The sequence below is a fragment of the Cetorhinus maximus genome, chromosome 8 (assembly GCF_964194155.1).
Source record: "Cetorhinus maximus chromosome 8, sCetMax3.hap1.1, whole genome shotgun sequence".
In the NCBI taxonomy this organism is placed as follows: domain Eukaryota; kingdom Metazoa; phylum Chordata; class Chondrichthyes; order Lamniformes; family Cetorhinidae; genus Cetorhinus; species Cetorhinus maximus.
This window is the reverse complement of record NC_135886.1, coordinates 66,658,453-66,685,314: the sequence shown is the minus strand read 5'-3', so window position 1 is coordinate 66,685,314 and position 26,862 is coordinate 66,658,453. Positions and strand designations below refer to the sequence as shown.

At 43.5% G+C, this 26,862-nt stretch overlaps 1 protein-coding gene across 2 annotated transcripts in view; it reads left to right on the top strand.

Moving 5' to 3' along the window:
* gdpd2 (glycerophosphodiester phosphodiesterase domain containing 2) overlaps nucleotides 1-26,862 on the top strand; it is a 162,843-nt gene that overhangs the window by 42,526 nt on the left and 93,455 nt on the right. For both annotated transcript variants that reach the window (XM_078546236.1, XM_078546235.1), the window contains exons 3-6: nucleotides 12,929-13,032; nucleotides 17,402-17,495; nucleotides 20,936-20,995; nucleotides 23,486-23,584. In XM_078546236.1, coding sequence (XP_078402362.1) covers nucleotides 12,929-13,032; nucleotides 17,402-17,495; nucleotides 20,936-20,995; nucleotides 23,486-23,584 — 357 coding nt within the window. The remainder of the gene's footprint in view (nucleotides 1-12,928; nucleotides 13,033-17,401; nucleotides 17,496-20,935; nucleotides 20,996-23,485; nucleotides 23,585-26,862) is intronic.

Below are 26,862 nucleotides of genomic sequence, written 5' to 3'. Positions count from 1 at the left end.
CTTCCTGTATAATCCATCCTACAGTTTGGTTATGCTAGGGGGCCTATAAACTACTTCCTACATTTACTATTTCTCACCGCTAACCAAACTGATTCTTCATCTTGATCTTTAGACCTCCCTCCATTGTACCAATGTCATCTTTAATTAACAGAGCTACCCTTCCACCTTTTCCTAGCTTCCTGTTGTGCACCCTTGAATATTCAGGTCCCAGCCTTTGTCATCTTGCAGCCATATATCTGTAATAGCTATCAGATCATATGCATTTATTTCTAGTTGAGCTGTGAATTCATTCATTTTGATACGAATACCACATGCATTCAGGTACAGAGCCTTTAACTCTGCCTTTTTACCATTTTTGCAATATCTGGCTTTATCGGCAGTACACTCTGCCCCTTTCTGCCATGCTCTGATTGCTACCTTGCTCTCTTGCCTCATCTTCTCTCTTTAATTAATCATATCTTCCAACACTTGATCCCTTGTCCCCACTATTTAGTTCAAAGCCCACTCTACCACCCTGGTTATACCACTCACCAGAACTCTGGTCCCAGTGCAGTTCAGGTGAAAACTGTCCCAATGGTATTGTCCCACTTTCCCCAATACTGTTGCCAGAGCCCCATGAATCAAAACACATTTCTCCCACACCAGTCTTGGAGCCAAGGATTCAAGTCTCTTATCTTGTTTACCCTACGTCTACTGCATACCACTGTGCTGTCACCTCTGGTGGGTCTGTCCTGCCAGTGGAACAGGACATACCCAGGGTATTTTGATGCAGGAGCCTGGGACATTGTTTGCAAGGTATGATTTGGTGAATATGGCTATGTCAGGGTGTTGCTTGACTAGTTTCTGGGACAGGTCTCCCAATTTTGTCACGTTTCCAGATGTTGGTGAGGAAGACTTTGCAGGGTTGACTTGATAGGGTGTGCCTATGTCATTTTTAGTTCCTGGCTCGATACTGGGTGGTCCATCTAGTTATATTCTGATTGAACCTTTCTGTAACAGTTTGGTACAACCAAGCAGCTTGCTAGGCCATTTCAGAGGGCCGTTTAGAGTCAACCTCATTACTGTGGTCCTGGAGTCACATGTAGGCCAGACTGGATAAGACAATAGATTCCTTTCCCTAAAGGACATTAATGAACTAAATGGGTCTTTACAACCATCTGGGAACAACCATTTGTTCCAGATGTATTAATTAATTAATTAAATTTAAATTCCCCCAGCTGCAGTGATGAGAATTGAACCCATACCCCCTCAGCATTAGTCTGGGCCTCTGGATCATTAGCCCACTATACCACTATGGTACCATTTCCTCAAAGTTCCGCACTTCAGCAAATAACTCACTAATATATAACCTTTTGGAAACTCAATTGGTGAACTTTTGATTGTAGTAGGGGCCCACTTGCAACTGATTGACTTAACTCCCACTGACTTTCTAAACTTAATTAAAGATTTAGGAAACTAAGTTTAAATTTCAGTTTGATGACAAGACACTTTCTGTTCTATTCACCTACTAATTACCAATGAATTTCTACTTTCACCAAATTCCTGATAACTTCATATCTTGCAGAGTGTGACAAGTTTCACTGCAAGGCACCTGGAGGCAGTGTCACGACTTAAAGTTAGTAAAGTCCTATAAGTATGTAAACGCTGAGCTGTGCCAGGACTGGGTTGACAGCTTCATATAAACTTATCCAAGGTATAGCAACAGATTCATCAGAATGATACCAGGGCTTAAGGTGTTAAATTATGAAGGCAGATCGAGAGGTGATCTGGTTAAGATCTTTAAAATAATAATAACAGTTTATAAGTTGATGCTCAGGGTTCTGAGCATAAACACGTCAGTTTAAAAATACACGTCTTTTTATACCTTGATCAGCTCTTGGGTTGGGCTTGCTTTGGTTGAGTGCTGCCTGCTGACTCATAGTCTAGGTTTTATTTTCATTTGAGTTTGCATTGCAGCTGATGCATTGAGTGGGCAATTTAATTGTCTGAGATGCAACAAAAATACAAATAGTCTTCCCTGGGTTCAATTCACTTCAGTTGTTGATGATTTGCTTTGACAAGAACTGTACAGTCTGTAGCTTTCTCCCTATGCCTTATGGGGGAAAAAACTAAAATGTTTGTGGTAGTGTTGTGGGTGTGTTCTTAATTGTGTGGATTTTCCTTGTAAAATGAAATGCTTGATCAAGTGCTAGGTATTAGGTAAAGTGTACAGACGTGGCTATGCCTTAACACAAATCATTAATTAATTTCTTGCTGTGGTATACATAAACCATTGATACCTTCATTTTGTAATCCTGAACCTCTCTGTGCCCTTCAATCCAATATTTAAACTGATCTTGTCCTGTGGGACATACTGCAGAGTAAAGTACATATTGGGAAACGCACAACCAAAAAAAAAGATATATCGTAGTTGTCAAATAAAATGTGTAGAGTTTCCTTCTTATATGTACTTGGAGCTTGGAAAGTAACAAGCATTTTTGCATTTACATACATGAGCCTCATAAAAGGTGAAAAAAACAAGTAAATTAGGACCGGGGTTCCATTTGCATTTCCATGGGTTGCTTCTTAAACACAACAGGGTTAGCTTCACTGCATGGGTGTCAATCTGGTGGAGCAGATCATCTGCCTGTTATAGATCCCCACTTAATTTTAATTCAATTGATTTCAGTGTCAGTAACATCAAGCCCATTCTACAATGAGTGGACAATCTGCTTTGCCAGATTATTGTCCATGTGGTGAGAACAAAGATGGTATTGTCACTGAAGGCCATTTACAAGGGTTTATTTAGTACTTCACTTCCTGGTGTTTCTTTTAAAGCCATGCTTAGCTGCATTAGGAAAAAGTGTGTGTTTTTTGTGTTTTAGATATTCTCCTCAAGTTCAGTGTCTACACTCCCATGAGCAGATTTCATCTTGCTTGCAAACCAGAGTGTGCCTTTTCCTGCAAAAACTAAATAAATGTATAGCGAGACCCAGGACCAAACAAGCAAAAGTTGTCACTATATTCTGGTTCACTGCCACATGATCTCCTTGACAGCAGATAAATATATTGAATATAATACAGGTAAAAGAACAGTATTCAGTGTTAATAGTATAGTTACAGTCGTTATAAGCTTTTACTAACCTTCCCCAAATGTCAAAAACAACAAAGACATCTCCCATGGTAAACCTCAACACAAATAATAGCATGTTGCTTACCTATTATATGGCTACTCACTGGTGTAATGTCATGTGTCCTCTGACTAGACCCGATCCCCGACGGCTTTAAACTGGCTGGGCATCTGAATATACGTGACCACAAAGATGCCCAGAATAACAATTACAGAGAATGTTTGAAATGAAAGTACTTGATTCCTTCTTGAGAAAGGTATTGATCTGACCCAAACAATTTGACTGAGCTGTTAGACAGACTTATGTTCAAGGATAGTTGCCAGCTAGTAGCTACAGGAACAATCCAGTTAATCATTTTGCATTCACAATGACCATGAAAAGCAGGCGCAGATTCAGATATCAGGTTATAATGTATATCATGCAAAGACTTTTGAATGTGTTAGAAATACTTAACTTTAATCCTGAGTGTATTGTGATCTCAGGGAAAAGAAATAATGTACCATAAGCAAATAAAACACTGCCAAATAAAATGGGAGCAAGTAAGAGGAATTTTCTGCAGCTATGCACCAGGGTTTGGAAAATTTGAGGAAAGTCAAAGCATCATTGACTATTTTACACTTTATTTTTCAATTACTTTATTTTTTTTCATATCTCCCCTTGACATTCAATGGCATTACTATTGCTGAATCCCCCACTATCAGCATCCTGGGGATTACCGTTGACCAGAAACTAAACTAGACCAGCCATATAAATACTGTGGCGACAAGAACAGGTCTGAGGCTGGGAATTCTGCAGAGAGTAACTCACCTCCTGACTCCCCAAAACCTGTCCACTATCTACAAGGCACAAGTCATGAGTGTGATGGAATACTCTCAACTTGTCTGGATGAGTGCAGCTCCAACAACACTCAAGAAGCTTGACACCATCCAGGACAAAGCAGCCCGTTTGATTGGCACTCCTTCCACAAATATTCACTCTCTCCATCATTGGCGCTAGGTGGCAGCAGTGTGTACCATCTACAAGATGCACTGCAGCAACTCACCAAGACTATTTTGACAGCACCTTCCAAACTTGTGATCTCTCCCACCTAGAAGGACAAGGTGGCAGATGCATGGGAACATCACCACTTCTGTGGTGGGTAAGTTGCTGTCTGCACGCCTTTTAAATACAGCGCCCGAATATGACGGCTGGGAGCACACCTGCCAGCCCGTCCCACTGCGCAAAACATCGGGAAACCCCCGATTGCATAGTTAATGAGGACAAATCGCATGATACGCGTGAATTCCTGATGGTCTCCACAGAGGGAAACACGCCCTACCCCCGCAGCAGGACTTAGTCCCAGAAGGGAACATTCCACCCATAGTAATAAACCTGAGGATTGGGAGCATTTTGGAATATAGCAAAGGAGGAGCAAGAAACTGATAAAGAAAGGGAGAATAGAATATGAATATAAACTAGCAAAAATTATTAAAACAGACTATAAAAAAGGAAACAATAAGCTAAAACGAATGTGGGTTCATTACAGACAGATTCAGGGGAATTTATAATGGGGAGTAGAGAAATGGCAGAGAAGTTAAATGATTACTGCGTGTCTGTCTTCACTGAGGAAGTTACAAGCAATCTCCCAGAATTAGAGATCCAAGGGGCTATGGAGAATGAGGCACTGAAGGAAATTAGTATTAGTAAGAAGGTTGTATTGGAGAAATTAACAGGACTGAAGGTTGACAAGTCTCCGGAACCTGATACTCTACATCCCAGAGTTTTGAAAGAGGTAACTATGGAGATACTGGATGCATTGGTGATCATCTTGCAAAATTCCATAGATTCTGGAATAGTTCCTGCAGATTGGAAGGTAGCAAATATCCCACTATTTAAAAAAGAGGGAGAGAGAAAACGGGGAACTACAGACCTGTCAGCCTTACGTCAGTAGTAGGGGAAATGCTGAAAATAAAGGATGTGATAAATGGGCACTTAGATAATAATGATCTGATTGAGCATAGTCAACGTGGATTTATGAATGGGAAATCACGTTTGATGAACCTGTTGGAGTTTTTGAGAATGTTACCAACAGAATTAATAAAGGGGAGTCGATGGACAAAATGTACTTAAGTTTTCAAAAGGCTTTTGATAAAGTTCCCCACAGCAAGTTGGTGAGCAAAATTAAAGCACAAGAGATAGGAGATAATATACTGGCATGTCGGAATAAATGGGTCATTCTCACATTGGCAGGCTGTGACTAGTGGGATACAGATCAGTACTTGGGGGCCCCAGCTGTTCACAATATATATCAAAGATATGGATGTGGGGACCAAATGTAATATTTTTCAAGTTCATGGATGATACAAAGCTAGGCGGGAATGTGTGTCGTGAGGAAGATGCAAAACAACTTCAAGGGATTTGGACAGACTTAGCGAGTGGCCAAGAACATGGCCTCAGGTGGAACAGATGGAATATAATGTGCAAAATGTGAGGTTATCCACTTTGGTAGGGGGAACAAATGTGCGAAGTATTTCTTAAATGATGAGAGAGTGGAAAGTGTAGATGTACAAAGGGACCTGGGTGTCCTCATCAATAAGTCACCGAAAGCTAACATGCAGGTGCAGCAAGCAATTAGGAAGGCTAATGGTATGTTAGCCTTTTTGCAAGAGGATTTGAGTACAGGAATAACAAAATGTTGCTTCAATTGTATAGAACCTTGGTTAGATCACAACTGGAGTATTCTACGCACTTTTGGTCCCTTTACCTTAGGTAGGGTATTATTGCCATAGAAGGAGTGCAGCAAAGGTTCACCAGACTTGTTCCCAGGATCAGGGCACTGTCCTGAAAAGAGAGATTGGGGAAACAGGGCATGGATTCTCTAGATTTTTGAAGAATATGGGGCAATCCCATTGAAACCTACAAAATACTTGAAGGAATAGATAGGGTTGATGCAGGTAAGATGTTTCCCATCGTTGGGGAGTCTAGAACCAGGGAACACAATTTCAAAATAAGAGGAAGCCACTCAGGACCGAGATGAGAATTTTTTTTTTAACCAAAGAGGGTTGTGAATCTTTGGAATTCTCTACTCCAAAGGGCTGTGGAAGCTCAGTCATTGAGTATGTTTAAAGCAGAGATTGACAGATTTCTAAATACCAATGACATAAAGGGATATGTGGATAGTATGGGGGAAAAAGGCATTAAAGTGGATGATCAGCCATGATCATATTTAATGGTGGAGCAGGCTCAATGGTCTGAATGGCCTAATCATGTTCCTATGTTTCTTCAAGAATAGACAGTGAGATAAGATGCTACTGTCCTCTATGCCCAATGGCAGCTGCTCCTATACATTAGAAGCTGCATGTATCAGTGGTTACAGGCCCTCAATGGTTCTGAGCCATTCTGAGAGGTAAGTGGCCTGGGCACATACTCTCCCATGTTCAGGAACAGCTTGTACCTTGAGGTTCCTCAGCTGGTGTGTCTGCTGGAAGGTGAATACCTAGAGACCGATCCTGTGGGTTGGGGGTAGAACTCCCCTACCAAAACGTATCAGGTCATCAAATCTTTCCCTATACTGGATCCAACTTCTACGCACTATACTTCTTCTGCTGACTGTATCAGCTATGTGCATCCAAGCCTACTTGATCTGTGTGGGTGGGCTCCACCTGCCACCCTCCAGGAAGAAGATCTTCCTCCTCTCCTCCTCTTGCTAACAGCCTCTAGCATGACCTCCAGGTGTGCGGCAGGGATTTTCCATGCCTGCCGGCGTAGGGTGTGTCCGGTGGCATGAGTGGACAAAATGGCACGATCGGTTTCACAACAGTGTGAAACCAGTTTGTGATCGTCCGCTCAGCCCACCGATGTCGGGAGCGTTTCCTGCCTTTGGACGTTGGGAACCTCATTGTAATACATCTGCATATCATTATTAGGCCTGCCTGCCAGAATCGTCTGGATCATCCGCCTGCATCGGCGGGAAAGCATGACAATGTGTTTCACAACAGCATATAAAAGGCGTGCACTTGGTGGGCTGCACATTGAGGGGAACTTGGAGGTGAATAAAGAGTAACATTGCACAGTGCTCGCCAAGGTCGCCTGTTAGACTTCAAGTTTGAGGCGTGTTGTGTGATGGGGGGAGTGGTGGGGTGGCAAAGGCAGCTGTGCGGTTGAGGTTGAGGTGATTTGGGGTGGGGGTGGGCAAGGGCAGCCCTGCGGTTGAATGTAGCTGCAGTTGAATGTAGCACACATGCATTCGGGGTGGGGTTTAGGGTGGGCGAGGGAAGTGGCCACACATTAGGGACATCTGATGTAAAGTGACTATTCCTCTGCAACTGAGACAGTTCAGGTGCAGCCATTGATATTATTGGGGTCGGGCTTCTAGTTTATTTGCTCACTCGAGCAATGCAGAGGCATCAGTGCCACCAAGTGCCCCAGAGCTTTTCACCCCTCAGGCACTGACTACAAAGTAATGAGTGTTTTAGTGGGCTGCAGAACAGTTGGATGACCTCACATGTTGTACTATCTCCTTGCTAAAGCTGGCTGTGGAACAGTTACTGGTGGAGGTGTTCACAACCACTTGTAATGTCAACATCCCGGTTTGGACCAGCTTCCCCCATGGTTCAAGCTAACAGCGCAGCCTTGCAGTGTGGGTTAGGAGAATGCCTGAGCTGAGAGCACAGCATGCAGTGCAGTGGGAAAAGCTGCCGCCAAACAGTCGGGTTGAGTGGGGCGGATGTGGGTGAGGTTTTGGGCAGCCAGCAGCGCACGAATGTCTGGCCATCCAAGTGGTGGCCAGCACTCTCCGGGATGTGTTAATGGGCCTCCACACTTGACCAGGACAGGTTCTTAGTACACCCATGCTAACCACGTGTCTCTCTTTTTCATCCAGCAGAAAGAGTACATCAGGAACATGGAGCCTGGTGAACGAGCTGTATGCCTCGTGGCAGACAGAGAGCAAAGAAGGTGGATGGGAGAGCGACTGAGGCACCTGGCTATGCAGAGGGAGAAGCAGCACCCTCAGGAAGAAGGGGTGGACTGGGGCTCTCACACACACTGGCGAAGAGCCCCAGCGAGCCATTGTTAGTCGGCGCTTTGCGACACCCAGGGTCTATAGATGCTGCCTGCCATTCCTGCAGATGACCAAGAGCCAGCGTTGCTGAAGAACTTGCACGTCAAGGGAATTAGTTGGTCACATCTGCCACCTGCTGCAGGATTTGGCGCCATGGGGACATGGAGGGCATCCACTGCCAGTGGCTGTGAAAGTGACCGCGATGCTCAATTTCTATGCCAGTGGCTCCTTTCAGGGCTCCACAGGTGACCTCTGTGGAATATCACAAGCCTCCACCCGTAAATGCATCCATGAGGTCACGGATGCTATCTTCGCAAAGGCACACAACTTTGTGCATTTCGTCCAGGGCCAGGACAACCAAGATGCAAGAGCAATTGGATTTGCCCAGATCTCGGGTTTCCCACAGGTGCAGGGTGCAATCGACTGCACTCACGTGGCGCTCGGGTCACAACAAGCGGTTAACTACATCAACTGCGAGGAATTCCACTCGCTGGTGTGCGGTCACCAGAAATGCATCCTGCAGGTGTGCACATGGTTTCCAGGGAGTGTGCACAGCTCCTACGTTCTCAGTCGGCCACAGATCCCTGACGTCTTCCAGGGTCCGCAGAAGCTGCAGCGATGGCTCCTCAGGGAAAAGGGCTACCCACAGAGGCCATGGTTGATGACACCTGTGCAGCGGCCTCAGACTACAGCAGAGCGATGGTATAATGAGGCTCATGCTGCAACTCGCAACTTGGTGCAGCAGACCATTGGGATGCTGAAAATGAGGTTCCAGTGCCTGGACCGAGCTGGTGGAGCCCTGCAATATAGACTAAAGAAGGCGTTACGCATCGTCGTCGCCTGCTGCGCCATTTACAACCTGGTGCTGCAACAGGGAGAGGAGCTGGCTGAAGAGATGGAGGAGCTGGAGGTCTCCTCGGATGAGGAGGACGCCAATAGGGATGAGGGTGAGGAGGTCGTCGAAGGCAGCATTGACTGAGATGAGGCTCTCTCACTGGCCAAACAAGGCAGGCATGCTAGGGAAACCCTCATAACTGCTAGATTTGTGGAGGATGATGATGAAATGCAGTGAGATCACCCCATAGATCCACATATTGCATGGGACCTTTTGACTCCAGCCTGGCTTCTGGCAGTGCGCATACTGTCTGTGATAAGGGTCCTGTAATGGAAATGCAGTGGAGGCCCTAACAGTCGCTCGAATGCAGGAGGATGATGACAACGTGCAGTGAGGACACTCCATAGATCTTCACATAGCCTCTTTGAATGTCTGCCTCCTGTCTGGCCGAGGACAGCTCGCTTGTGCTGTGATCGGGGTCATATCATAGCGACACAACCGTGCAACTTTAGAAGCACCTGATCCTTTGTCCGCCTTCAGCAACTGAGCCCTTCAGGAGCTCAGCGTCACCGGTCACATATGCTGAAGAGATGGCCAGCCCCACCTTAAAGGTGCTGAGAGCACAGAGAGAGAATGACAGAACTCTATGACCACTGCCCACGTCATTCTGGCACCAATGGCAAACACTGTTCAGGTGCAAGCATTAGTAATGTGTCCAGGGAGTGTGATGTCGGACCATCACTTTGGTCTGAAGGCTGCACAGAGTACAGGGAAGAGGCCCTGGGCTGAGACACCTGCCTATATCTTGTGCAAAAAGGTTTCACATCTGAGTGACTTGAACACTGCTCATCAGAACAAGGAGCCATAGGCAGGGAGACATTCTTGGGAGTTTATTGACAATCGTGAACAGTATGTACAAGTAATTAACACCTGTGCCCAGGCTGTGCAACTAATTCTTCTTAACTTTCCTATCCCTGCTGCTACATCTTGGTGATCCCCGAACATCCACAGCGGAGGTGGAGGCAGCCTGCTGACTGCTACGCCCTGGCTGTGATGACTTTGGTGGGGGTTCTCTGAAGGACCAAGACTTGGAGGGCCCCGGCCTGCTTTCGGGGTCCTGCTGTGTGGCAGTGACACCCTCCTTGGCCTGTGGAGCTGGAGCTGCTGAGGTCACAGGAAGAGGGAGTTTGCCGGACACTCCCGGAGTCACCTGGGTGGATGGCCTCGGAGTTGGAGAGGGTACACTTGCTGATCCTCCTCCCTATGGGTGCCCACAGGCCCCAGGCTGACTCGATGAGGAGCATAGGTAGCTGGAGTAAGATCGAGCTGCCCCGCACCCCTCAGGCCAACTGTGGCACCAGCGATGGAGTTGAGCCCACGCAGCAGTGCACAGTGACGTCCTAGATCAAGGTTTCCATGGCAACCGCCATCCTACCAGTGTTGACCTCTGTGCATTGGCATGCTGGCGCTATCACCTCAGCCTGGAGGCAGACGGACTCTTCCATCATGCCTTGTAATCTGAGGAGTGCAGAGGACATCCCTTCCTGATGTTCCCGAGCTTGCCTTTGCAGCTCCACAACTGTGACATGATCGAGTCTAGAGACTCGTCACCTGACTCGGATTCAGCAGATTTCTGGCCTCCAGCAGCCCTGGGTGCTGAACACCTGGGAAGTCCCTGCTGCCGCCCCTGCTGTGGATCAGACAATACGATGTGCCCACCAGAGGCTATTCTAAAGCTAGGTCCCACCGAGGTGTGTGTCTCTGTGCTGGTGGAGGGTGTGGGCGAGTGCTGTGGGAGAGGACTTCAAGGAAGGCGTCTTTAGATTCCTCTTCAGAGGTTTCTTCAGGGCTTGATTGGAGGCCCTGGGTCATGGACCCTGTCGGCCGTTTCCTAGATCTGCCTGCAGAAGCAAGGGGAGATAATTAGTGCATGGCAGTGGCCTGTGAAACAGGACACATCACTCACGGCATGGTTGTCTGATGGATATTGCACTGCTGGGTCCCCATTTGGAGAGCACCAAGTCCAGACAAGTCCAGATTGTCGCCGGCCAGCTGGATGGCTCTGTTTTCAAAGTCCGTGCGAACGCTGATTTCAGGTATTCCTCCACCAGTCTGCAACCTCTCCCTGTTTTTGTTTGCCAGCTTGTCCTGCATGAGTAGAGATGGAGAGTGTGGAAGCAGGACGCCTGCCAGGCCAGATGATGAGTATGCCTGGCCTGTGTGGGTGGTGAGTAGTCCTATGGATGGGATGAGGACAATGAAGGTGTGTGTGAGAGAGTGAATGGTGATGTCCCTTGAACTGGCAGTGAGTGAGGGCCCTGTGGATGTGTGATGGGTTTGTGAGTGTGTGAGTTTAGAGTGATGAGAAGGGCGACTTACCCTGGCGGAATGGAGGAGATCATTCATCCTCTTGTGGCACTGAGTGGCTGTCCTATTTTGAAGGGTGTTGGCACAGACCACAGCTGCTGCCACCTCCTAAGCCCGGTTGGGTATGCCACTGCCCATCCTGCGGCCAGAGCTGGAGTAGAAGTCATAGAATTCATAGCAGCAGGTCTTCACGGCATCCAAAAGATATTCCAGTGACGCGTTGCTAAAACTGGGGCTGCAGTCTTTTTGCCTTTCGTGGACATCTTCCCTGCAGCAGTCAAGGGCTGGAAGCACTGGGATGTTTGCATGTGGTTGGACTTTAAATATGGCGCCTGGTGTGATGAAGCGGCAAGGCGATGGTGTGGTGGGCGAATGAGAGCCTGCCTGCCATGGAACTGCGTGTTTCCAGGGAATGCATAAGTAATGCGGCGAGTTTGGGATGATATGGCATGAAAACCCGCCATCACGGCCGACAGGTAAAACATCGTTTTACCCGCCTGCTACCACAGTTAGTGTAAATCTGGGATGACCCCATCTGAGAATTGAGGGGCTGTCCTACCCTGAGTTTCAGGCCTCCGGTGCTGCTGAGACATTGCAGAATTCAAGTTTTCTATTATCTTTCACCATGCAGTCACAGCAGTGAAATGGCAACTACAGTAATGGCTGCCTTGGTGAGTTTTAAATCAGACTCCCACTCGAGTTGTCCCACCTCTGCTCCCGCCCCTGTTAATTAGCCACCAAACCCCTCTCTATAGCAATTAAGGGGTGTCTCCTTGCAATTCATGGTCCAATACTGCTTCCCCCTCGGGAACAAGATCAGGACCCAGAAACGGTCCCGACTTCCATTTCCCGCCCCGCAGCAAGAATCCAGCCCCTTGTGTCAATGGAACATCAACCTGGAAGGTTAACAGTTTATTTTTCTCAACAGATGCTGCCAGGTCTTGAGTATTTGCAGCATTTTCTGTTTTGATTTGGTGTCAATAGATCTGGTTTCCCTGAGTGCAGCCTGCACCTCATAGATGTTTTTTTTTTTACCCCTACTGTCACAGTGTGATGTGTGATTTATTAAACGTAGCTTTGTGCTTCTCACAAATGGCTGGAGCATTGAGATGCCTGACAGCTGTATTTTTCCAAAAGCCTCCTCGGACTCTCTTGGAAGCTAAGTACTTAGATGGACTAGCTGCAGGCTGTAACTCTTATGCTGCTACATAGACAGTTTGGCTCTGTCTTTTATGTGTCATATATGCCTTTGCCAGAAATGACTGGTGGATGGGAACACAGGTACTGCTATCATTTAACTGCATTCTGGACCTTGAAAATGGGTCCACACTAAGTTTCACCTCAATGTCTTCCTCCTTCCTTTGTTGTGGCTAAGAGCCTTGTTATCTTCACTATATAATTATCCCTTGCCTAAAATGAAAGGAAATTCTGCATGTCAGCTTTTTTTAATACTCAATTGCATCTGAAACTGAACATAAAATTGGTGGTAACAAACTATTAGACAACTAGTCACATGACTTTCTACATGTAGTAGAATCTCCTTTTGTCTAATAGTCCTTATTCTTATCATTACAGAAGGAGTGCATCTGGTATCTGGTCCTATCCTGTACCTTTATCATCAGTGTTTTCTGGTTTTACTGCTGGTGGGCACTGCGTAATGACTACAGCAACTTAAATGAGTAAGTTTGAAACTTTGATATAAACGTGTTAGCAGTTCGGAGGAGGCTTACTAGGCTAATACCAGGAATGGTCAGGTTGTCGTATGAGGAAAGGTTGGACAGGTGAGGCTTGTATCTGCTGGAGCTTAGAAGAGTAAGAGGCGACTTGATTGAAACATATAAGATCCTGAGGGGTCTTGACAGGGTGGATGTGAAGAGGATGTTTCCTCTTGTGGAGGAAGCCTAGAACTAGGGGTCACTGTTCAAAAATAAGGGGTCGCTCATTTAAGACAGAGGTAAGGAGAAAATTTTTCTCTGAGGGTAAGAGTGTCTTTGGAACTCTTCCTCAAAAGACAGTGGAAGCAGACGCTTTGAATATTTTTAAGACAGAGCTAGATAGATTCTTAGAACATAAGAACTAGGAGAAGCAGGCAATTCAGCCCCTTGGCCATTCATTACGATCATGGCTGATCTCATTTAGGCCTCAACTCCAATTTCCCGCCCTCTCCCCATAACCTTTCAACCCATTACTAATTAAAAATCCGTCTATCTCCTCCTTAAATTTATTCAGCATCCCAGCATCCACTGTACTCTGAGGTAGTGAATTCCACAGATTCACGACCCTTTGAGAAAAGTAATTCCTCCTCATCTCTGATTTAAATCTACCACCCCTTAGCCTAAAACTATGGCCTCTCATTCTAGAATGCCCCACAAGGGGAAACATCCGCTCCACGTCTACTTTGTCTTTCCCCTTTAGCATCTTATATACCTCAATTAGATCTCCTCTCATCCTTCTAAACTCTAGTGAGTATAGGCCTAAACTGCTCAATCACTCCTCATAAGACAAGCCCTGCATCTCTGGAATCAATCTAATGGACCTCCTCTGAACCGTCTCCAGTGCAACTACATCCTTCCTCAAGGGGACCAAAACTGTGCACTGTACTCCAGGTGCAATCTCACCAATGCTTTGTACAGCTGCAACAACACTTCCCTATTTTTATACTCCATTCCTTTAGCAATAAATGCCAAAATTCCATTTGCCTTCCTTATTACCTGCTGTACCTGCATACTAGCTTTCAGCGATTCATGCCCAAGGACACCCAGATCCCTCTGCACTGAAGCATTCTGAAGTTTCTCTCCATTTAAATAATAAGTCGCCTTTTTATTCTTCCGACCAAAATGGATAACCTCACAGTTATCCACGTTAAACTCCATCTGCCAAATTTTGGCCCATTCACCTAATCTATCCACATCCATTTGTAAATTTCTTATTTCTTCGTTGCAACTTACTTTCCCACCTATTTTGGTGCCATCTGCAAATTTAGCTATAGTACCTTCTATCCCTGAATCCAAGTCATTAATATAGATTGTAAATAGTTGGGGCCCAAGGACCGAACCCTGTGGCACCCCACTAGTTACAGCTCACCATCCAGAAAAAGACCCATTTATCCCGACTCTCTGCTTTCTGTTGGTTAGCCAATCCTCTATCCAAACTAATATATTACTCCTAACTCCGTGTGATCTTACCTTGTGTATTAATCTTTTGTGCAGCACTTTATCAAAGGCCTTCTGGAAGTCCAGATATACTACATCTACAGGATCCCCATTATCCACTTTGCTCATCACATCTTCAAAGAACTCTAGCAAATTAGTCAAACACGATTCTTGATTAACAAGGGGTGAAAGGTTATTGGAGATAGGCAGGAATGTGGGGTTGAGGTTACAATCAGATCAACCATAATCTTATTGAATGGCAGAGCAGACTCGAGGGGCCGAGTAGCCTACTCCTGCTCCTAATTCATATGTTTGTATGTTTCCAGTATCTCTTTAGAAGTTAACTCCTAGTTTCCTTCCGGAACATGCCTGTTATAATTTTGGGTTTTACATTAGATTCATTTCTCCTGCTCAGCTCCAAAGACTATTCTGGTTAGTAAATCTTCATTCCTAACAAAGTGGAGCATGTCTTTACAAACCAATATTGGGCAAATGTAGTGAGCACATGGGGCCAATCTAAAAACCTTTGTCACAATAATTAGCTATCACATGATTTGTTTGATTTTGGAAAGCAGTCAAATAAATACCCTTATCAGACCAACATTTAAATTTTAGACTGCCAGATTTAGAATCATCAAATGGTTACAGCACAGGAGGCCATTCAGCCCATTGTGTCTGAGCAGCAGTCTGCTAGAGCAACTCAACTAGTTCCAACATTCTGCACATTTCTTGAAGCCCTGCAATTTTTCTTCCCCTTCAAATGCGTCTCCAAATCCCTTTTGAAAGCCCCAATTATATTCACCACCACCACACTCTCAGGTAATGCATCTCAGATGCTAACCCCTTGCTGTGCAAGAAGTTTTACCTCATGTTACAGTTAGTTCCTTTGTCAATCGCTTTAAATCAGCTTCCTCTGGTTCTTGACTCTTCCACCAATGGGAACACTATGTATTCTATCCAGGTAGAAGTCTTGTGGCTCAGTAGGTAACATCCTTGCTCTTGATGTTTACTATTTTAAGATCATCTGTTGCCGGCTTGCCTAATCCATTGTCAGTATAACAATATACAAAGTAATTGCTGTCAAGGAATCGCATGTTAATTCTAAGATGGCTTCCTTTGGCCCTATTAGTTTATTCAGTAAGTATAGTAAAAATTAATTAATCATTCTCAGATTTTTTAAAAAATCCCCATCTAAGCTTACTCACACAAGGACTGCAGGCGCATGGGAACACCACCACCTGTAAGTTCCCCTCCAAGTCACGCACCATGCTGACTTGGAACTATAATTGCCATTTCTTCTATGTTATTGGGTCAAAATCCTGTAACTCCCTTCCTAACAGCACTGTGAGTGTACATAAATCACATGAACTACTCATCACCACCATCTTGTCAAGTGCAATTAGGCCACTTGCCAGCAACACCCAAATCCCATGAACAAATAAAGAAAAACAGTAATATGTGGTACATTGCTATTGTCCCCTTGGAATGTACAAAATAATGGTAACATCTACTGTGCTAAAATGGAACACAAAACTTAACTCAAATAAGGTCATTGACTATAAAGCTATTAGTGAACTGGAAGGAAAGTTTGCAGCTGACCTCTCATCGTGCCTCCTATCTCTCATGTCTTCAGACTACTCAGCTGGACAAAGGCTATCAAATATAACTCCAATCAGGCAGTCTCTGGCCACAGAGCCATCTGTTAAATGAACTACAATCGATCACAACTCCACCCTTTTCTATATTTCCATTAGGAGGTCATCCAAATCAGTGTTGCTAATAATTTTCTTTTTGGCCCAAATTACTATCCTTGTCACTCAAGTTTTCTCCTTCCTGCTACTCTCTCCTATTCCCCTCTAAGGAGCAGTAAGTTTTATATCCTGCTATTTACCAGGTCTTTGCCTCTCCCCAAAATGTTTTCTGCTCCTTGATCCCAGGCTCATTTGAAACCTTTCTCTGGTTTTATGCCAACTCCTGGTATAGCTAAGATATTGCAGATTGAATTTTGCCAGCCTGCACACCTCTATATTTCAATTAGCTAACCTCACAATTTACAGTAGGGTCAATCCCATGACCTTCTCTGACTCACTTCTGGAGAAATAACAGCATCATTGGAATGTCATCCCCAACATCTGTTTCTGCCATGCACATCAGCCAGAATGGTTCACTTCTTTAATTGAACTTGGTTTTAATCCTAAATTGTTTCAAGATGGAAAATCATATTCCATGAACAAGCACCATATTTTATAACAACTTTCTAGCATCATTCTAGTAGATACCATTCCAGAAAGATACTTTCCAACAGTCTGTCTGGGAGGTATCATTTCAGGGATCTTGCATAAGCTACCATTCTAGCATCCTTTTTTGTGATCCCACTTTTTATCAGGGAAACCTCCTCCTAAAATCCCTCTGAATGAAACTATTCCAGCTTTTTTTTTGACTTGTCCCTGATCTAATACTATTAAATTCAATTTCAATTACATCATGAATACAACCTGTTTTCATTCGTGCCTCTAGAGCTTCATGGTTTCACAACAAAGGGAACTTGCACAAAATGCTGCTTTCAAACTGGCTCCAACCAGCCAGTCTGAGGCATAAAGTACAGCAACAAGGGATAATTGAGCACTTGGGAGATGGTATTTTTTCTTTCACCCAGTAATTCGCCTTTTTCCGAAGAATATCAAGACTGAGCCTAATGCAGCTAATTTGGAAATTTCAAACCTGCCAGGGCACCAGGGAGACTTCTGTGATTGGGCTATGCTTAGGCAATGTAGAAGGATCATTCCACTGTATCTGATCCCTACTTGACCCAAATTGGAATCTCTTAAAACAATTAGCAAGTACAACATGTGTGTGATAGGCTGTTCAAGGAATATCCCTTTGTCTTCCATTACAGGCATTTATTTGCAAAGATGCATCGGTGGTTAGACTGGTCAGTGATTCTCCTAATATTGACAGCAATTATCTTTAGCTATCTGCTTCTGTTAATGGTAAGTTATTGATGAGTTATAGAGTTGTTCATAAGTTATTGACTTATTTGGTATTAAATTTATTGGCGGATTGTGATCTTGAAGTCCAAATTCAAATTTGACCCAAATTGATCACATGGAAGTCTTAGCTGTCTATTAAATACAAGATCTTATGTGAAATGAGTTTGGGCAATTTTGGTGCAATTGAACCAATTAAACATCACTACCAGGGGATTTGAGTCTCTGCTTGCTTAGGAACATTCCTCCTCATTATTGAATTTCTCTTCAATTGATGTAAAGGAATGCCAATTAATTCCTGCCCAACATTAGCAGTGATTTGTTAAACACCTGTGAACTCTTTAAATTTCGGGGCCTGCGGGCTTTTCAGCAGCTATCATAGCGAACCTTCAGCACTGCGGTCTGCAGGCGAGTGGAGAATAGGGTTCCTGAGAAGCAGAAGATATTCCAGGCGGACAATGGGATGCCAGTCCACTTAAAAGGCAGTGTGATGGATGCTGTGCTCTACAGGCTAACCATGGGCCTCACTGTTGTGGGTACAGCCTATGTTGTGTACGAACTCTTCAAAATTGCCCTGCCCAAGGAGAAGTAGCGTCAGCTCTTGGACATGCCTAACTCTTTGTTTTATTCCACAATCCTGTCCAATTGTTAAACTGTAAATGATCAGGGACCTGACCTTTGGAAGGACGGTTCACAGTTATGGGAACAGTCATTTATTTGATGATAAGGCTTGCATAACTAAAATAAAATGAAATCCATTTAGAGGATTCTAGAAAATCACAGGTGTTTCCTCATTCACAATGCTCACGGGACCTATGACACAGATAATAAATGTATCACATTCTGAGACTCAAAGTTTGTTAGGCTTTTATTGTACCACAACCTGTGCAGGTGGAAAGTAATAAATAAACTGATCCACCAGGATTGTACTAAAACATTTTTCTACTGGTAACAGGCATGCATATACACCTATCATATGCCAATACTTGCAAACCCAATAACCTACTTGATTAGAATCTAGCCTGTAATTCACTCCTGGGTGTCCATGCACCTATCCATATAGCCATACCACCATCTCAGTTTACTTGCAACCTATAAAACTCCATTTTTTTCTGAACAAACCTATTGTGCGGCACATGTGAAATGGAAATGAATATGAAATCTAGGATATTACGGATGATACATAATCCAACAACAGTGGGAAATAGAGGACACATACTAGGAAACGGTGAGATATGGATTACAAAGTCATCTGGATGAAGAAGGGGACAACCAACCCCCTTCAGGGTACACACTGTATAAGTGGTATATAGAGGATGCAAAGTTGGAAACTTGGATAAAGGTGATCACACTGGGAACAATGGAATATAGAGAATACATACTTGGGAACTGTGGGATGTAGAGGATACACACTGGGGAGAAGTGGGATATAGTGGATACGCACTGGATATCTATTTACTATGTCAAACTATTTCAAAATTTAAACATGATCACTGGATCTCTCCTTAAAATATTCAAGTTATTACAGCAACAGCTTTTCAAATCTTTCATTAGAAATATCTACTCTTACCCATCAATGGTTTCATTCCAGTGAATTTAGACTGCATCTTGTATATAGCTTTGATATCCTTACTTTAATGTAATGCCTACATTATATACTCATACTCTGATAGCAGGCCTACCCAATATTATTGAATTATTGAATGATTACAGTAGAGCAGGAGGTCATTTGGCCTGTTGAGTCCGTACTGGCTCCCTGCAAGAGCAATTTAGCTAGTATCACTCTCTCACCCTTTCCCCATAGTCCTGCACATTTTATCGCTTTAGGTATTTATCCAATTCCCTTTTGAAAGTCATGATTGAATCTGCCTTCACCACTCTCCAAGCAGTGCATTTCTAGATCCTAACCCCTCGCTGATAAAAAAATGTATTGCCTCATGCTGCCTTTAATTCTTTTGCTAATTACCTTAGATCTGTGTCCTCCGGTTCTCAACCCTTGTGCCAATGAGAGCAGTTTCTCTCTATCTGCTCTGTCTGGACCCCTCATGATTTTGAACACCTCTTTCAACTCTCCCCTCCACCTTCTTTTCTCTCAGGAGAAAAATTCCAATCTATCAACAGAACTGAAGTCCTCCATCCCTGGAACCATTCTCATGAATCTTTTCTGCTCCCTCTCTAAAGTCTTCACATCCTTCCTAAAGTTCAGTGCCAGAATTGGACACAATACTCCAGCTGAGTCCAAACCAATGTTTTGTAAACATTCATCAGAACTTCATTGTATTCTGTCTCTATTGATAAAGCCTAGGATTCCATAGACCTTTTTAATCACTTTCTCAATCTACCCTCCCACTTTCAGAAATTTGTGCATGCTTACCCCCAGGCTTCTCTGTTCCTGCATCTCTTTAGAATTGTACCCTTTAGTTTATGTTGCCTCTTTTCAATCTTCCTACCAAAATGTATCATTTCACACTTCTCTGCATTAAATTTCATCTGCCATGTATTCACACATTATATTTGTGTCTTTTTGAAGTCTAACACTATCCTCCTCACAATTAACAATATTTCCAAGTTTTGTGCCATCTGCATATTTTGAAATAATGTCCTCGACATTCGAGTCTAAGTCATTAATATAGATCAAGAAAAGCAATAGCCCCAATAATAACTCCATTGTATACTGTCCTCTAATCCAAGAAAACAAACTTTCACCTGTACTCACTTTTTTCTGTCACTCAGCCAACTTTGTATTCATGCTGTCACTGTCCCTTTTATTCCATGGGCTTCAAGTTTGCTGGCATCTCTATTATTTGCCCTTAACAAATCTCTGCTGCCTTTCCCTAATTAATCCACACTTGTCCAAGTGACATAATCTTATTTTTAATGTGTAGTACAAATTCATCACAAATTCTTTTTAATTCAACACTTATGTGTTATGCACATTGCTTTTTCCAACTGAAATCCTGCTTTTAGAAATCTGTAATCTAAATATTTCTGTTTCTCCATTCCTTTAAGAATTACCAATTAGGGTATGTTTCTATTTTTTTTTTCTTCAGATGTAGATAAACCGTAGGGATCAGTGGAACACAGAGGTGGGAATAATTGGATGCAGAAAAGACAAAACAAGGATATATGCTGGGGAACAGTAGGATAGATGAGGAAAAATTTTTCAACAGTTTTGAAGGAGGCACATTGCTGAACCATGGGAAGTAAAGGAAACATACGTGGAAAGTTGGGTATAGATCATACACTCTAAGGGCAATGCAATCTTAATCAATGAATTTAATGCTACTGAAACTAATTTTTAAAAATTCATCAGTAACTGTTCTTCTATTTCATTGGTGATTTAGATTGGTGACTTTCCTGTTCATTGTAGCATTGAAAATGAGTCAGATAGTTCCAGACTGGTTTCTCATTAAGTTATTTGCTATACTTCTTTGTTGTTTCAGATACTTGCACTGTGTCACTTTGCTCTGGGAATATCGCTTTACTTACACTGGATTAACAAGGTAATGCTACATATATACCAACTGTGACATTTCATGCAACAAATTAGTATTAGCATTGCCACTTCTTTCTCAATTCAAGCTTTTTTTTAAGGAACTGAACATTATAAGCTGTGGTTGTAAATTCTCATAATAATTTTGAAAGATCAAAGATTTCTTGTCAGTATGCAGTGGAATTTAATCCCCAGGAACAGCAGCAAAAATAGGTAGGTAACATGAGCAGTGCTGAGGGGTGAAGGATAGCTCGGAGTTGTGCTGGTGGTTGTAGAGGAGCAGAGAGCAAAACTGATGTAGCAGTTGGAGTAACAATGAGGGTGGGGTGGGGAAGACAGTGTCACATGAGCTGAGGAGGAGGAGAAGAACATTGTCAGTAGCAGTGTGTGTGTGCAGAGAGGAAATAGAAAAATAGTATCAACTGAGAGGGAAATGGGGAGAAAACTGCCACTGTGAATTGAGAGAGAGAGTATAGAGTGCCAGCATGAAATGATATCATGTGGATAAAGATAGAGTTCTTCCATGAAATTATATGAGGGGAGAGAATCAACTCTATAAACAATGTGATTTAGAAGTAGGGAGTATTAGCACTTATGTATAATAGCTACATTATTCCACGATACAGGTAATAAATCATTGCGTACACCTGCCATTTAAGGTATGATAAACTCTGGCCCACTGTACGTTCAGTGTAACCACCTGATATAAGCCAATGTTCTGAGTCACTTTTGACTTATTAGTTATTTTTAACCTGTTATTGACCCCTCATTCCATCAAAGTCTTGGGGATGCCAAAGCAAAGTTAGGGGATCAGGCATTTGTGGTTTCTGTAATTTAAATGATCTCCTTTGTGTATAGAGTGCTATTATCTTAAGTCTGTTCAGTACCAATCCCAGTGTTATACAATGGGGTATGATCCTGGTCACACAACATCAAGGCTGCTGGTCTCCAGGTGGCTGCGCCTGCAGTTGCATGTGCTGACCTTGTCCTGTAGCACAGCATGAAATCTTGCAATAATCCTGCACAAACATTCTTTTCAAATATAATGCATACAAACATATGAGTTAGGAGCAAGGGTAGGCCACTCAGCCCTTTGAGCCTGCTCCGCCACTCAATAAGATCATGGCTGATCTGATTGTAACCTCAACTCCACATTCCCACTTACCCGCAATAACCTTTCATCCCCTTGCTTATCAAGAACCTATCTAGCTCTGCCTTAAAAATATTCAAAGACTCTGCTTCCACCACCTTTTGAGGAAGAGAGTTCCAAAGATTCATGACCCTCTGAGAGAAAAAATTTCTCCTCATCTCTGTCTTAAATGGGCGATCCCTTATTTTTAAGCAGTGACCCCTAGTTCTAGATTCTTCCACAAGTGGAAACATCCTCTCCACATCCACCCTCTCAAGACCCCTCAGGATCTTTATATATTTCAATCAAGTTGCCTCTTACTCTTCTAAACTCCAGCGGATACAATCCTAGCCTGTCCAACCTTTCCTCATAAGACAACCCGCCCATTCCAGGTATTAGTCTAGTAAACCTTCTCTGCACTGCTTCCAACATATTTACAACGTTCCTTAAATAAGGAGACCAATACACAGTACTCCACATGTGATCTCACCAATGCCCTGTATAACTGAAGCATAACCTCTAGCTTTGTATTCAATTCCCCTCTCAATAAATGATAATATTTTATTACATTTCCTAATCACTTGCTGTACCTGTATAATGGCTTTTTGCAATTCATGCACTAGGATGCCCAGATCTCTTCGCATCTCAGAGCCCTGCAATCTCCCACCATTTAGATAATATGCTATTTTTTTTATTCTTCCTACCAAAATGAGAAGTTTCACATTTACCCACATTATACTCCATTTACCAGATCTCTGCCCACTCACTTAACTGATCTTTATCCCTTTGTAGCCTCCGTATGTTCTCCTCACAACTTACTTTCCTACCTATCTTTGTGTCATCAGCAAATTTAGCAACCAAAGCTTCGGTCCTTCTTCCAAGTAATTTATATAAATGGTAAAAAGTTGAGCCGTCGTCACTGATCCCTATGGCACACCCATTCGCTACATCCTGCCAACCAGAAAATTACCCTTTTATGTCTACTGTGCTTCCTGTTAGCTAACCAATCTTCTATCCACGCAAACATGTTATGCCATACACCACAAGCTTTTATTTCCTGCATTAAGCTTTGATGTAGCGCTTTATCAAATGCCTTCTGGAAATCTAAGTACAGTACATCTATCTGATCCCCTTTATCCACAGCACATGTTACTTCTTCAAAGAACTCCAATAAATTGGTTAAACATTATTTCCCTCACTCAAAACCATGTCGACTCTGCCTGATTACCTTGAATTTATCTAAGTGCCCTGCTATAATGTCTTTAATAATAGTTTCTAACCATTTCCCTATGACAGATGTTAAGCTAACTAGTCTGTAGTTTCCTGTAATACTGTGCTGTCATATTGGTGCATTTTTCTCACTCTCTCAAGGTTGCCATCCTGATTTCTGTCTTGCTGATCCTAATTTTGATGATCATCATTAGAATTAAGTGGAAGGAAGAATGGGACACTATAAGTCTGTCACTTCAAGTGAGTTTATTCAGTAATGTAACTGGCCTGGCTAAATATAAAATTTTAAAGCAATTTACAGTTTTTATTTGTTCATGGGATATGAGCATCACTGGCTGGGCCAGCATTTATTGCCCATCCCTAATTGCCCTTGAGAAGGTGGCGGTGAGCTGCCTTCTTGGACCACTGCTGTCCATATGGTGTAGGTGCACCCATGGTGCTGTTAGGGAGGGAGTTCCAGGATTTCGACCCAGTGGCAGTGAAGGAAAGGTGATATATTTTCCAAAGCAAGATGGTGAGTGGCTTGGAGGGGAACTTCCAGGTAGTGGTGTTCCCAATCTGCTACTCTTGTCCTTCTAGATGGTAGCGTTTGTGGGTTTGGAAGGTATTGTCTAAGGAGGTTTGGTGAGTTCCTGCAGTGCATCTTGTGGATGGTACACACTGCTGCCACTGTGTGTCAGTGGTGGAGGGAGTGAATGTTTGTGGATGGGGTGCCAATCATGCAGGCTGCTTTGTCCTGGATGATGTCAAGCTTCTTGAGTGTTGTCATCCAGGCAAGTGGAAATATTCCATCACGCTCCTGACTTGTGCCTTGTAGATGATGGACAGGCTTTGAGGAGTCAGGAGGTGAGTTACTCACCGCAGGATTCCCAGCCTCTGACCCACTCTTGTAGCCACAGTATTAACATTTAAACAGTCTGTTTTAATTTCTTCTCTGAGAGCCTGCATTAGTAGAATCCTGTCAGATTTTTACACGGGATTCCCTGCATCACACAATTGTTTACAGGAGAAAACCCGCAGCACAAAGCTGTGGAACTGAACAGAGAATGTAACATACATGTTATTAGCTTTAACACCTTGAGCCCCAATTTTGCATTATCCCACCAGCAGCATAGGACCAATGGGAAATGGGTTTGGGCCAAAAATTGGTCCTACTACTGATTGGGGGATTTCACATGCTGAAATGGAATAAAACCACTGTTGTATTAACAGTAAGAGTGACCTTATTTCAACATTTAGGTAACCTGTTAAAATATCCCACCTTTAAATTCAGGGGCAGGATTTTCCCCTTGTCGGGCAGGCGCGGCGGGCAGGACGAGGAAAGGCTGTGAGACCGACTACCACCCGTGACCAGGTCCGACCGCGATTTCACGCTGGCTGGCCAATTAATGGCCGGCCAGCATGAAAGGCATGCTTAGAGCCTCAGCGCTGCCAGGGTGGGGGCAGGAGGAGCACAAGTACTGAAGTGTGCACATGCGTAGGGGAGCGCGCACTGACAGCTCCCTGAAGGCACAGAGCTGCCTCAGGGAGCTGATGGATTTTAAAATGAAAAATAAACTTTTTACATATGAGATAAACATGTCCCCACACATGACTCAGTCACATGAAGAGGGTCTTGTAAAAAAGGATGTAAAAAATTTTTGTTTTTTTTCAGTCACCATTGGAAACCTCATCCCGCCCGTGGATGAGGTTTCGTTAAAAATGCAAAGGCCGCCTGGCCTATTCACCACCCGCCAACTGACCGGTTGAGCGGGCAGCGAAAAATGCAACTTACTTAATTACTCAAGGGTCAAAAAATCGTGCACTATTTAATTCCCATTCAGGTCAGGCGCACGCCTGCCCGCGGGATGAAAGATTCTGCCCCTGGTTGATTTCTGTTGCACAGTTTTTTTTCCAGTTTTCAATTGTCATTTGCTGCATTTTGTTCCATGGCATTAGTTGATTTTTGTTAGTCCTTCATTTTTGCACTCTTCTTTTCCAAGCATTTCCCTTTTTGCTGCTTTAATTACTCATGATTTCTGAATGCACTGCAAGATTGAGATAAGTAAGAGCTCATGTGGGTCTGCCATACAGAGGTGTAGTGACACCTAGACGTTATGATCCATCTATCTCTACCTCAGGACTCACATTCATAGATCCCTCCATTGATAACTCAGTATACCATAGGAAACCAGTGTTTACTGTTCCTGTTTCATAAGACAAGCTGCATGTAAGGATAGCAGGCAAGATAGAGGAGGTGCGGGGTCAGGAGCTGGAAATTATCTCTGTCTTGGGTTCCCTACCCCAGATTGAAAATCCTGGCCATGGAGAATGCAGAAGGGAATTAATTTGAGCTGGTACATGGTAACTTGTTGAGGTTGGCTTTGTGACAACGTGACAAGAATGATACCACTCAGTGGGTGCAACATTCCCAACTTAGGTTGTGCTGTGCTTGATGAAGAAGGAATACGTTCAAGAGGGAGAATACTTCCCATTACCTTCTTCCTAATAACAGCAAACCTTTTCCTCATTTACAGCTAGACATGAGGGACTAAAGAGATTTAATTGAGATAATCAGTGGCTTCCCATATGCAGCTGCCACTTGTGCTTTTTTTGGTGGGTGGTCTTCATCCTCAAACAGGATCACCTTTCTTTGTGCATCTCCTACAGTAACACTTTTAACTTTTCAGTATCTTGTCTCCACTATGCCATTGTGAACAATGAGTCAATTTTCTGTCAGCATTATAACTTGCTCTTTAATGACAAGCTGCAGCTCTTAAAGAAATGCCTTCTCACTGGACTTTACATTCCACAACCATGTTTACTACAGACAAAGATCTCTGGAAAGTTTTCCATGTGCCAGTTACCAATCAAATTAGAAGGAGGGATTCCTGGCATAAAATGGCATGAAGACTACTGCATAATTTGGCATGCACTAGCTCAAACCCAATTTTGTCCTTCTCAGAAAATCGGGTAATAAATCTTAACAGACTCACCACACTTTTTCTTTCCAAGAAACCCCCTATAGTGATTGCAAATCTTTCCCATCTAGCTGCAAGTTTTCATTGGTTCCTAAACCTCTGCTGTCTGCCTACTGTGCACAGTGGGCATAAAATTCATTCATGTCGAACCGCTTCTATGCAGGCCTACCTGCAGATTTGAAGCACTAGAGGTGCATTGGCTGCTCCCCACATGGCATGAGTCACCTGGAGTGGCACACATAGGTGCGCACCCAAACTTACTGAGCATGTGCGATCATGGCATCATTGATGTCAATGGACAGGTGCAATGCTAGAAAAACCAAAATTGATCAAAAAATGTGCAGGAAATGCCTTCCTTATTCATTCCTAAAACAAAAGCGTTAAGAAGCAAGATGTGCTCTGTTTTGGGGCTATTTAAAGGGCCACTCACTAAGTTGCTGCTGAGGTAGTGTTGATTTATTTGTGTTCAGGCAAAGTTGGTGGAAGCACTGCTGTGAGTTCCTGGAGAAATTTGGAGGTTTTTACTGACCATAAAGGCAGGAAATTACACTTCATTAC